General features: G+C 48.6%; 1 protein-coding gene across 1 annotated transcript in view; it reads left to right on the top strand.

Annotated features, from left to right (window-relative positions):
- The first annotated feature begins 618 nt into the window (after positions 1-618).
- LOC307236478 (serine/threonine-protein kinase N1-like) overlaps positions 619-13,305 on the top strand; it is a 34,655-nt gene continuing 21,968 nt past the window's right edge. Inside the window, exon 1 of the mRNA XM_080008916.1 lies at positions 619-924. Within this exon, the coding sequence (XP_079865042.1) occupies positions 904-924 (21 nt within the window). The 5' untranslated portion in view covers positions 619-903. The remainder of the gene's footprint in view (positions 925-13,305) is intronic.

The raw sequence follows: 13,305 nt of genomic DNA on the forward strand, positions 1-13,305 counted from the left end.
TAGACATGGGATATATCAAATATGCAAGAATTGATAATAATCACCATATTTATTATTATTATTATTATTATAAGTATAATTATAATTGACAATTACTGTTTACCGATATAATTGTTATTATAATCGATTCTAATTGAGAATTTTATTTTGACCAAATAATATTACGGATTACCACTTTGAGAAAAGAATATTGGAACCCTGAGGAAACATAGGATAAACCAAAAAATCTATCCAAGCATTATATTGTGTATTTTATAAATAAAACACACATAAATACATGTATTTTATTTATTTTGCACAGTGGGTTGAATGATCAACAGGTCCCAGCCTATTAGAGTCGCGGCCAGCAGGGCGCAGAGTTCAGTGCGCCTCGAGCGACACACACACACACGCACGCACGCACGCACGCACACACACACACACACACACACACACACACACACACACACACACACACACACACTATCCCCATTCGGCTCGGCTCTCTGCAAGCAGCACCACGGAAATAAAGCCGGCGTCTTTTCGTCTCACAACAACCAGGAATCCGTGGATTTAAACCCCGAGATTTTTGCACGAATCCCCCTCCCCGTGTGACATCGCCGGACGGGCTTCGCACACATGATGATGGCGATGTAAGAGGGGGGGGGATGAGAGTCCGGACCGGGGGACGCGCCTCCTCTCTTACCTGTTCCGCGGATCGATGATCCACAAACATGGACCGGCTTCTCGTGCACCGCCAGGGCTCCGCAACCCAGGACTCCCGCGCCGTGACTCGGGAGAGCGTTTTCTAACCCCGGGTCGTGTATCTACTGAAGGGACGCGATGGGGATTGTACAGAGTGAGGGACACTGAGGAGCCGCCGCGGCGTCGCCCCCTGCAGCCCTGCTCTCTGTGCAGTACACGATGGCAAATAATGACCTGCAAGTAAGTTTTGCCTCAAGTTTGCCTCTCCTCGTGTGTCTCCTGTAGGTATGCATCCCCCCCCCGTTGGGTAGTTATGCGTTGTTTTCAGAAAATGACAAAAAATAAATAAAACAATCGCAGAAGTGAGACAATTTCACCCCAAGCAATCGAATTACTCTTTCTGTAGTAAAAATGGGAACATTTATTAAAAAAAAAAAAAAAAAAAAGTCAATTTGTTCCCCACTTTTTCCAAATTTCCACCATTTCTTGGCATATTCAACTGTACTTATCTTTCTTTCTCTCTTTTTTATTAACTCCACTTCCGTAGACATTTGACTCATAGTTTCCCTCAGGTTGACTCTCGGGTCAGTCTGGAAGGTGCTAGGACCAGGACCATGGGTTTGCCGGAGTGTTGTATTACACAAGGTTACGGATACGCCGGTGTCACCGGTGGTGATGGTGTCTGTGTGTGAGGGTGGCGTTGAAAAATTAAAAGGCTCAGGTCCAGTTGAACTCATACAACAAGCCGGTACACACTCGAGCTGGCGACCACTGCCATGTGGTTCAGCATCTAGATGTGATTTCTAAAGGAGTCAGGCTTGTACGACATCTAATGGGTGTCGACGGATTTTCACGTCGCAGACGCTGAGGTGAATGCACAAGTGACCGGTAAAAGAAGAAACAAACAAACCTGCAGGGTCAATTTGCGATGTATACTGAGACGATCAAGTGGAAGCCTGTGGAGGTCAAGCCCACGGGTGAAAGGCAGCATGTGCCCATGTGACGCCAGAAGCACCGGCTATCGGCACCCATATACCTTGCATTTGCTCAGATTTCAGGGGGGTCTGAAATTTAGCCCTCAGCCTGTACCCATAACTCTTACATATTGACACTTGAATAATTTCTGGCTCTGACCTCTCGCCTGACATTTAATTGTTTGTGTTTCCACGAATTGTGAGGGTGACCTTCGTGTTTTCCTGGAAAGCCGCTCCGACCTGAAGACACCAATATAGGTGGAAACGGGGGATAAAGTCAGTGCCTGGTATGGGCCACAGTGCAGAGAACAAAGATATTATCATATTTGAAATGAGGCTGACTTTGAGGCAACAATAGCACATTTACAAACAGACACTCTTTATTCTAGATATTTTAGAGGGTTCACAGCATATCATTTATGACCGTCTGGGCGGATGCTGCTCAGCAGCCGTGTTTTCTTCATTCAAGATCAAGGCGTGCACGCAACCTGGATCGTAAGTGAACAAGTTCTTCTTGTTCTGCTTGATTTCTTTGGCCTTTGAACTCCATCATCGACGCCGGGGAAGTCTGACTCATCGTCACGGCAAACTGCGGCGGGGGAATCACGCCAGCCGGCGAGACGCGGCTGATTGAGATCAAGAAGGGCGTCTGGGTAACGACGACAGGTCGAGCCCAGATCCCCCCGGCGTGTCGGGTCGGCGATTCCGCCGCCTCCGGGGCTTTTTTTTCGTCTTTTTTCCTCTCTCCCTGCTCCAGACACCTCATCAAGGCTTCATTACGGCCGGCGGACACAGATCTGAAGGAGGGCGGGAGAGGGGGGAGGAGGAGGAGGACTCGGCGGGAAAAACTGCTGCACATGTCCTCCCTCTGTTGATAGTCTGTATGAAACACAAAAGTATCAACAGAGGAGCACAATTCTCTCCTCCCCCTCTCTCTCTCTCTCTTTCTGTCTGTCTCTCTCTCTCTCTCTCTCTCTCCCTCCTCCTTGCTCTAAACACATTATCCATATTATCCAGCGCACAATACTGTGGCTAAGTCCATCAGTGTAAATGTAGCTTAAGTCTCCGTGCTTTTCTACACTCTCTCCGCTATGTTCCGCCCCCGCCCTCCCCCCCAAACCGTTACTGATTTGCGGCTCTGTTTATTTGCTTCACCCTCCACTTTGGGCTTGAAGGTACATAAAAGCGAAAACTCCTGGGGTGGCCGTGAGGGAGATCGGCTCCATATCGATAACCCACCTCACACGGCGCACTTTGAGCTGTGTCCGTCCTCTCATGAATTCTTTATGGATGCCGGTTTCCTGCATTTATGATGTGGACTTTTAGAGGCCGAGTGCGAGTTAGTGGAGCTGCAGCGCCTCTCTCTCCCGGGCGTCTGGAGAAAGGGAACTTGTTGCAGCCCTTTGCCAAATGACTTTTTATCGATCACCCCGATAAGTGCAAGACCGCTCCTCTGCCTCGTCCATTTCTGTAATGGCATCGCAGCGTATTTTAACTTTTTGCAAACACACACGTGCACCCTTTCTGTCTGTCCCTCTCCCTAACTCTCTCTCTCTCTCTCTGTCTCCCAGTCTGACCAGGTGGACTGGTGTCTGACCCCCCCCAGACACCTGTCGTGCTGCACATTAAAGACGTTCAAAGTGAGCTCCATGTCTCGATGTGCTTGAGTCATTTGCACAATAACATTCTTGGCTCCGGCTGTCACTTCTATGGATAATAGGATCATATGGCCTCACCCACCCAAACACCACCCCCATCCTGACACACACACGCACACACAGACACGGTTACATGCAACACCCAGCCCCCCTGTTTGAATCCAGGATTATACTGTGTCTGCAGAAATCTGTCTCTCAGACAGCCCAGCAGGCGAGTGGAGATGCTTTACACCAGTCTCGATGCAAAAACAATGCAAACATATTGTAAATGGCTACCTTGGTCGCCACACTCAATCTGAACGGGGCGCTCTCAGCACGAAGCTCGTCTGGCTTTCTTAAGCTCGCGCAATCAGGCACGGCGAACAACGCTATCGGGTCCTTTATTTGTTACTGTTGTGGTCTTAAAGCTCCCCTCGCCCTCATCCAGCAGGGTCCGGGGTCAGCGGCCCAGTCTGATCCCCAGCTGTTCCTATGGCAGTCGGCAACACGGCCCTGCCAGGCAACGGAGCCTACAGAGGATTAGCCATGCGATTACTACTGGCCCATGGAAGGAAGGAAGGAAGGGCCACGGGGGACCGACCGTAGGCCCTACAGCGAGCTGCGCTGACTGTTTATGTTCAGATCGGTGTGCCCAGATCAGTTCAGTAAGTGGAATGTGTCCTTCGGTTGAAAGAGCATTTTGTAGCTCTTGATGGGGCTAAATGAGATTGTGGTATTATAGGATTTAAGAATGTGTTGCTAAGCGGGCCAATTTAGAGAAGCAGCAGAGGGAGTACAATATTGTACTTTCACCGGCTCCAACATGAACACTCTTTTACCGTTGGAGAAACGGGGCCAAACATGCAGGCACGCTTATTGAGGAGGCAACGCGTTTTCCTGCGTGTGCGCGGCTGGACATTAATCGGCGGCCTCGGTAGCGCTGTAATCTCATGCAGCCGCCACGTACAAGGGACTCATAGCCCCTGCTTTGCTTGTGAAATGACTTACACTAAAGCTGATACGAGGCTGCTGCACCAGTCAGAAGCCGGCAGAACTACGCTGTCTCTCCTACAACATGCAACCATAACCAGCAGCAGCAGTCTATGCATTGTAATTAACATGTACTTGCATTACAGCTACGAGCATTCTGAAACCGAAAAATTCTGCGTAGTAAATTCTAGTTCTTCTAGTAGAAGAAGAAGCTGCTACAGTGTGCCGGAAAGTTTTGCCAGCGAGTCCTGGACGTAGTATTTTGCCAAAGAACAGAAACTCAAACGAGGACCGAGGGGGAGCGATAGAGAGAGAGAGAGAGAGAGAGAGGGAGAGAGGGAGAGGGAAACAAAGAAAGAAGAGCCACCCAGTCACAGTGACCTGAATGTGGTCACCTGGGGCGGTGGAGCTGACTTATTCAGCCACAGCGCTGCGGTCATGTGATAGCCCGTGTGTCGTGTCGCGTTGTGTTGTGTTGCATTGCGGGAGCGGCGCTGGGTGTAAGCGGAGCACAGAGCCTGAGCTTCATGGGAGCCGCGGCGCAGCCAGCCATGATGCCGGCCTCAACACTGATATGTCTGTTCCGTCGGCCCCCCGAGGCCATGCATGCGAGGCAGCCATGATGGACAAAACAAAACAAAAAAAAAAAAAAACCCAGCTATTATTATCGTCTTAGGAGTCCCGGGAGGAGGGAGCCACAGCGGTTAAGGAAGGCAGTACTCGGTAGTGGGGCCATCGAGCACCGGGGCCAACCCTAACTCAGGTTGAGATTTGCGTAACTCAAACTGCAGCCATTGTCCGACTGTTTTGGAAGCCGATCAATGGAGCAGGAATAGCAGCCGAGGACCAAAGTGAGTCATGCTCCTTTCTCCCCCCCCCCCCCGACAACAATGCATGGGAGATGAAGAGCCGTCATAGGAGGAGAACAAAATGGTCTCGAGCAAACAAAATATAGAGGAACGGAGAAAAAATGAGCGTGAAAAGTTGATCGCCGGTCACCTTCGCGTTTGGCACGGTTTTGACCGGTGACCCTTTTGACTGATGACACCGACCCCAAATTAGTTGTAGTAGTTGTTAGGTATGGTTCGTGCGCTCCCAGCCTCGGCTTGACAGCTCCTCACATAGTCTTCAAGGCGCACATTTTCCCCATTTGAATGAAAAGGGTTGTTTTTGTTTTTTTTCTCCACCCCCCCGAACCCTGAACATATATTTCAAAGTAGTCTTTTTAGAGGGAAAACTACTTTTGGAAAACTAAATTGAGGGAACACCCCTCCCAGGCACCCACCTCACCCCAGACTGCCCCCTCGTCATCCCTTCCTTCCGTCGCTCTCTGTGAGCCCTGAACCGCAAAGACTGCAGTATCTCAGTATCAAATGCTGTGCGGGTTTTAAACACAGCTCGCTATTTCTGACCTGTTCGGCACTGCGATGGGTCAGACTCTTGGGGGGGAGTTTAATTGGCTTAATCACAGCTCACAGGGCTTTATTGGTGGAACGCAGTACGGTAAAATTTGGAAGACATAAAGCCAGAAATACATTAGATACAGTTGGAAGCTGCAGCTGCATGCTTCCAACTGTGTCGTTTTCCTTCTAAGCCGTAATCCCGACCTTAAAGTCGGGGACATCGCGGGGACTAATACACTCTCCCAGCGCTTGTAGTTTATTTTTAATGGTCGCTCCACGTCAAAAATTAAATCACGGCACTCTTTTTGTCCTTTTTTTTTTTTTTTTTTACTCCAAGCCGGTCAGCGGCAGCAGTTGCGGTAAAGAGGGATAATAGTCGACATTATCGAAATGGACCTCTTATCCGGCTCTTCTGCACCTAATCATTTTTAATCTGCTTTCCATTTCCATTCACATCATGGCGAGCCGGACCCTTCGTGTAGCGGGGCTCCTTCCGCTCCGTGCCCCCGCCACCGCCTCCACCAACACCCGCAATGAGCCGTAGGTGAGCTGGGATTGAGGTGGAACGGGGCCTCCTCATTGCTGGGCTTGTTTGCCCACCGGAGGGAGGAGCCTTGCCATCCGTGCGGGAGAGAGGCGGGGAAATAACACTTAATAACGGGAGATTAATGGGCCTCTGCTCAGTTTTTCTGGTTAAATCTCCGGCGGACATCCATGCATGATTTACCCAACATCGGAGTTTGGATTTTGTCCCAGAGTGCTGGGGGGTGGGGGATGGGTGTGTCAGGATATAGTAGCGCATCGAATCCTGCTGAACAGTTGGTACTCATTCACATTTCCGACATTCTCTGTCCTATAAGACACTGAATTATAGGACGTCCATGAGGGACCACAACATGGCTTAAAGCAACTCTCCCGCTTTTTCTTCCTCGCCTGCTTTTTCTCATCTCTTTCTCTCTTTCATATTTCACTTTTGTCCCGTTGTGTATTACTCAACACACACAGAGACATGCTTAAACATGCGGACACTAAATTCAACTTATTTCTGTATCATAATGTACCTGGTGCCTTTTGCGAAAGGCCAAGCCAGGGGCACATTTTGAAAGGACTGTCTTGGATCTCGGTGTCCACTATTTTGTGTCTAGATCTAAATCCACAAATTGGGAGGAAGTATTCCTGTCATGCAGAGCCTGCCATCACCTTGGTCTACATGCAGCGTGACAACGGTTTGAGTGCAGGGCCGGGTGGCTGCAGAACCCCCCCCCCCGCTCAGACCACGCCGACGCGGCGGCAGATGTCAGTGAGTCACCACCAGCCTGGTCATCACTGCCCGGTCTCACAGGGTTCCACAGTATTGTCCGAGCCTCGAACATTGTGACATGCTCTGTGCCTCCTGTTGTTCCCAAAACGATGACTGTGTCCCTTTTGCTCCCGTTATTTAATAACCTCTCATTTCGCCAGGGATTACTCCTTCCTCTCCGTATCTATTTAATCTGCTCCTCCATTGCCCCCGCCCCCTCTCCCTCTCCCCCTCTTAACGTCCAGGGCATGACAGAGGCTCACAGGGCTGTGACTGTTTGGCCATGAAGCGCCTCATTAATTCCCCTTCGGAGTTATGCCCTCATCCAGCGCGACTGTTGTAGGTCAACAACTTTATTTGCCGCCTGATTTGTATGCAGGTGGACCCCCCTCTCGCTGGCAGCTTCGTGGAAAACAACGTATCTGCGGACTGAAGACAGTTCATGTTCTGGTGCCCCAAAGCTGCCCTGTGCCTTTGTCTTCGATGCAATTTTCTTTACAAGGTCACTATTCCAGACTTCCCTTTTCCTGAAGTTACCTTTTCATGGGTCAATGTAGTGATGTAGTTTGTTCAATTTCTATATAGTATCTTATTTGCTGCACCTTTCACCGCTCTCCCTCTCTCGCCCAGACTTTCCCTCCGCATGGCAACAGCAGATTTAGCGTGTGGACTGGGAGCTTTTTCTTCCTCCGCAGGGGGATGTGGAGCCTGAGTCCGGAGCTGCCTGAACAGAGCGACTATTTGTGGCTGCAGAGTTCACAATGGACAAAGCGGGGAACACAAATTCATAAGCATTTACGTGACTCTCTTGAAAAGATGGACCCTTTTCACAATGACGCCATTCATGGCGATCCTCTTGTCCCCAGCTGTGCGACGGACGCTGCTGGCACACGCGCGCGCACGCGCGCGCACACACACACACACACACACACACACACACACACACACACACACACACACACACATACACACACACACACAAACACACACACATGCACCCACACACACTCACGCAAAATCGCAGATTCACGTGGACACATGATAAAGGTTGGGATAAAAAACAGTGAAAAACGCTTACATAACAGTAAACGTCTCAACCCGGTCTCTGGTCTAGAAGTCTTTGCCTTTGTTACCTTGACTTGGAGCGCCCCCCCTCCTGCTTAACACTCAGAGCACACAGAGCCCCGAGGCGCAGGAGATGCGGAGATTGCTAAAAGAAGTGTCTTACTGTGTCTTACTGTACAAAAATGAACTGGGTACAACAGCCTTTGACGATACGACCCAGCAGCACGGAAATTGAGTTCCACAATTTGTCTATTGGAAGAAAAAAATCCCATTTAAATTTATGGGATTTTTGAGGGTATTTATAGGCCACATACAACACTTGTAGTTTGGTCATAGTTCAAGTCCTGCAAACTTTTGACTTAATTGCGCAAATCCTAATTCCTACTTCCTGTGAAATGTTGAAACTAACCCACATTCATTCACCCCCTCAGCCCCACCACTCTTGTGTGTGCATCAGTGAGTGAACCCACGGCCTTAAGTCAACTGTACACCCCGACGTGCGCTCGATGTGTTGACGTGATGAAGAGAAGCATCACTTCCTGCTCGTACTTCCGACATCCCAGCAGATTACCATGCTGGTTTATTCATAACCGACCAGGCATGGTATAAACTGGAGTGTCTGTGTGTGTGTGTGTGTGTGTGTGTGTGTGTGTGTGTGTGTGTGTGTGTGTGTGTGTGTGTGTGTGTGTGTGCGTGTTCCAGCCAGGATTTCCGAGCACCCAAACATTCCCGTGTCTGTGTTTATTATTTATGTCTTTTACACACTACAAGGTCTCTCTCTCTCTCTCTCTCTCTCTCTTTACTTGTATGCATAGAAGCACCGCAGTGTGTGTGTGTGTGTGTGTGTGTGTGTGTGTGTGTGTGTGTATGTGTTTTTGTGTGTGTGTGTGTGTCTGTGTGTGTGTGTTTGTGTGTGAGGGCGTTGGGGTGAGGATTAGGCTAATTGAAAAGCACTGTGCCACCCCCCAACCCCCCCCCCCAAAAAAACCCTCAGTCCTCTTAACCCAAATCCGGTCCTCTGCCGCCTGAATGAGGCTGTGTGCAGACATGAGGTCGTGATGAGGAGGGGATTTTTAATTCGCATTTCTTTCAAACTCCCTCAAATTCTCTCCTTCTCGCTATTTCCTTTTTGGGGTTATTAACACCGACTCATGGCTCTGCGAGGGTTAACCCGCCAGGAGCCCCCGGAATGCTTCATCTTCAAGCCAAGGAAAACAATGCGAGAATAAAAAGAAAAAAACAGAAATAATAACAAAAAAGATGAGTCGCCATTTCAGTCAGTGTCCCGCTCAGTGTCTCTTCCCTCTTTCCCACTCTGCCTCTGTCACTTTTTCTTTCTGTTTCATTCGTTCTACCACTACCGTGGTTTATTATTACCATGGTTTAATCCATGCTCCCCTCCATTATAAACACATTTTCATCACCAGTGAGTTTCTGGAATTACCGACCCCGCCCTCTCTCCGCTTCCTTTCCTCCCTTTCCCCTCTGAAAATATATCTCTCCCCCGCGTCACATCTGGCTCAGCCTTTGATTGAACAACTATTATTTTCATATCAGTGAGCCTCTCCCCTTGGATCTGATCACCACCATGATTGCATGTGCGCCACAGGTGTTGGCCAGCGATAGAGCGTCTCACAGAGTGTGAGGGTTAAAGTCGCGAGAGACCACCGGAGGGCGAGGGCGAGGGCCTGAAGCCCCCACCCCAACAAAACAGACGTTTGTCTATTTATAGGCGGTGGTGAGCGGAGGCGAACTGACGGCGGCCATTAAAACTTAATCAAAAGGACAGCTTTCATTCAACCAATGGCAGAACAGGGCAGCAGGTCCCCGCCACTCGGGCCCGACAGATCACAGGTTGAGGGGAGGATGAAAAGAGAGAGCGAGGGAGAGAGAGAGAGAGAGAGACAGAGTGAGGGGTGAGAGGGGTCAAAGCTGTCGAGTGGACTAAACAGGGGGGATTGGCAAGAGGATGTTTTGATATCAGCCTATTGAATCTCATAAATCCAAACAGGAGTCTCTAAAATGCATTATTCAATAAGCCGTATAGTGCAGTGTAGGTAGCAGGGCTATTTCTGTGCCTCTTCGACCTTTACATCCCTCAGGCTGGATGTGCTGTCAGTCGAAACAAGTTAAAATGATTTCATCAACTACACAAAACATTTATTTCTTAATCAAATTTCGTCATTTCACCACCATCAAATGGATAAAGAGTTGGAAAACAATGCTGCTGTAGCTTTAAGAGTTCTCCCTGTTGGTGCACATCTCTTCAGTTCCTGGTACTGTGGTCAGTGATGAGGTTTGAAGGAAGATACACAGAAAACGTTTGGTCGTCAAATGTTTACCATTGGATCCAAAATATTATGTTGTCAACATATATGACATAGAATTTGGCTCACAGCATGGGTGGATGGGGGCTGCTGTCAGCACAGCCACCAGTTCACATCACTGGGACCAGTACTGCAGTGCTGGGACGCAGGGCTTCTCGGTGAGATCGGCTACTTTATCTCCTCCCAAATGCAAGGGCTCCTGTGGACACTGTGTTTCTATGTGTGTGTGTGTGTGTGTGTGTGTGTGTGTGTGTGTGTGTGCAGAGCTGTCGTGATCATAACATTTTTATTGGCGTTATTTGCTGAACAAATAGTTGGGATTCACGATTTAATAGTCCTTTGTGTTCATTTTGTACTCATATTATACGCTAATAAAAGTGTAATAACAAACACACACCTCAATACATTGGACCATGGGAAAAATTGGGAAGAAAGTTAATTTGTCTCATTCCAACTAATGGCAATATACCTTACTTGAATTCTATTCTGACATTTCCGAAATTGACTTAGACATGGAATATGGAAATATGATTGTGGAATACAAAATTACTTCACTCGGCTCAGATCATTACAGTCAGGCGATTATGTGATGATTATGACAGCTGTATGTGTGTGTCTGTGTGTGTGTGTGTGTGTGTGTGTGTGTGTGTGTGCGTGTGTTGTTATTAGAGATAGAGAACGCCTTATGCCATGCTGCTCTGCTTTAGAAGGGTCAGTGACCTCGGGCAGCGGTGTGTCTGTGTGTGTGTGCATGTGTGTGTGTGTGTGTGTGTGTGTGTGTGTGCGTGTGTGTGTGTGTGTGTGTGTGTGTGTGTGTGTGTGTGTGTGTGTGAGTCAGATAAACCCATGACCTCAGCCTCGCTCGTTCTGACATCCAGGACAAGAGTCAGATGGCCAGAGCCACAGTACAGTACAAGGCCTGAAATCTCTCTCAATAAATCTCTAAAAGTACTTATCTCGGCTGCAGCAACAGTATTTCTACCCCCGCTTTCTACGCCTGTCTTTGACTCCCTTTTCTTTGCGTTTTTCTTTCTTTTCTTTGCATTTGCGTGCCCCCTCTCTTCTGTGTTTGAACGTCTGTATCGCCCTCTTTCAGATGCTCCTCTCTGCTTCCACTTCCCCATTCTGAGCTGCTGTGGTTCTCCTTCTCTCTGCGGAGGTTCTTCTCCAAAATGAAAAACGGACACTTTTTTTTTTTGTTGTTGTTTTAACCTGTGCTGTCATCATGCTGGGCATACAACACAGTATTTGTGCCATTGCATCTGCAGGTGGAGTTCAACTTCTCAACCTGCAATGCAACTCTTTATTCATTCTTTAATCATCAAGAACTTTTTGTTACACAGAACCACCACCAACCCCCCTCTTTGGAGAACGATCTCACCATGTTTTGATCTATTAATAATGAATCATCATTACTACTCCAAGAGGGGGGAATCACCACGGTTGAGACAACAAAACATAGAACCAAACAACATTTACATGGAAAAACATAAACATAGAAACCTTAGATGACATCATGTATCGATAAAACAGAGTTAATTAAGTCCAGGAAAATTGGAACAGCAATTTGGCACGTGGCCTCTTCCTGTCATAGGAGTGGCAGTAAATGAGGGAGGAAATGAGTGGGGTGACACCAGGAGAGTGCTGGGGGTGTGTTCAAATCAGGTGGTGGTGGTGTGTGTGAATATGTATGAATATGTGTGTGTGCGTGTGTGTGTGTGTGCGCGGGCGTGCGTGCGTGCATCAGGTGAAGTGTCCACCGGTGAGTGTACAGGACTTGTCCCAATTGGTTGTGGTGTATGAGGTTGGTATTATATCGTAGCGCCTCCAAGCAGCCGAAAAGGCCCCGAAGCCACCCCTGAGTCCCACAGCCATATGGATACTCATCGGCCGCTGGAAAGCCCCGAGCACCCTGCCCTGCAGCCACAAAAGACCCCCCAGCCCCCAGAGAAGCCGGAAGCCTGGCCCCCGAGGAGGGCGGCGAGGCGCGACTGGTGTTCAACCAGCCAAAGAGGGCACATGTCACTCCGCTGCTCATCGAGCTCCACTGGTTACCTGTAGCCGCTCGCATCAAGTTCAAGTCTCTTATGCTGGCCTACACAGTGATTGTTGGGAATGCTCCCGCCTACTTAAGTGCTCTTGTAAGAGCACATGTTGCCCCCCGGATGCTGCGCTCGTCAAATGAGCGTCGCCTGGCTCTGCCGGCCATCCAGCCACGGCCATCCAGGCTATTCTCATTTGTAGTTCCACGTTGGTGGAACGAGCTGCCAAAAATGACCAGAGCGGGGACCTCCCTCTCTGTCTTTAAGAAGCACCTGAAGACCCAGCTCTTCAGTGAGTACCTCCTGTCCTAACCTACAATTACTTAGCACCACCTTGCAGTATTTATTGTTACACCAATGTTGTTATTACACTAATCTCTGTCGCAATGTAGCTGAATGTTATTCTCCCTTGTAAGTCGCTTTGGATAAAAGCGTCTGCTAAATGACTAAATGTAATGTAAAATGGAATAAACCAGTCCCAGGGAGCGCGAGGAGACACTGCACCCCTGAGGCTCACACATACAAACCACCCCCACGTCCAGGCACAAGACGCAGCCGTAGACGCAGAACCCGAGCTGAAATACACACTCAAAAAAAACTCTGTTGTATTTGGCAGTTATTTGTTCTCTAGTTAGTTAGTCTTTTGATGCAACAGCAAGTCGACGGCACCAATTCACTATAGGAATAAACAAAATCCCAAAACCTAGATTGGCAAAACCTAGATTGCAAAAACCTAGATTGGCAGATGTTTTGGAACAATTTGTAGTTCCTTTTCCCCTTTGACTTATTTCATTGAGGCCTGATTGTTTAAGGCAGCACTATGTAACTTTTGATATTCGGGATTTGGCGCTCCTACAGTTTCTGAGTGCAATTGCAATTTTAC

Source organism: Zeus faber, assembly GCF_960531495.2.
Source record: "Zeus faber genome assembly, chromosome: 11".
Taxonomy (NCBI): domain Eukaryota; kingdom Metazoa; phylum Chordata; class Actinopteri; order Zeiformes; family Zeidae; genus Zeus; species Zeus faber.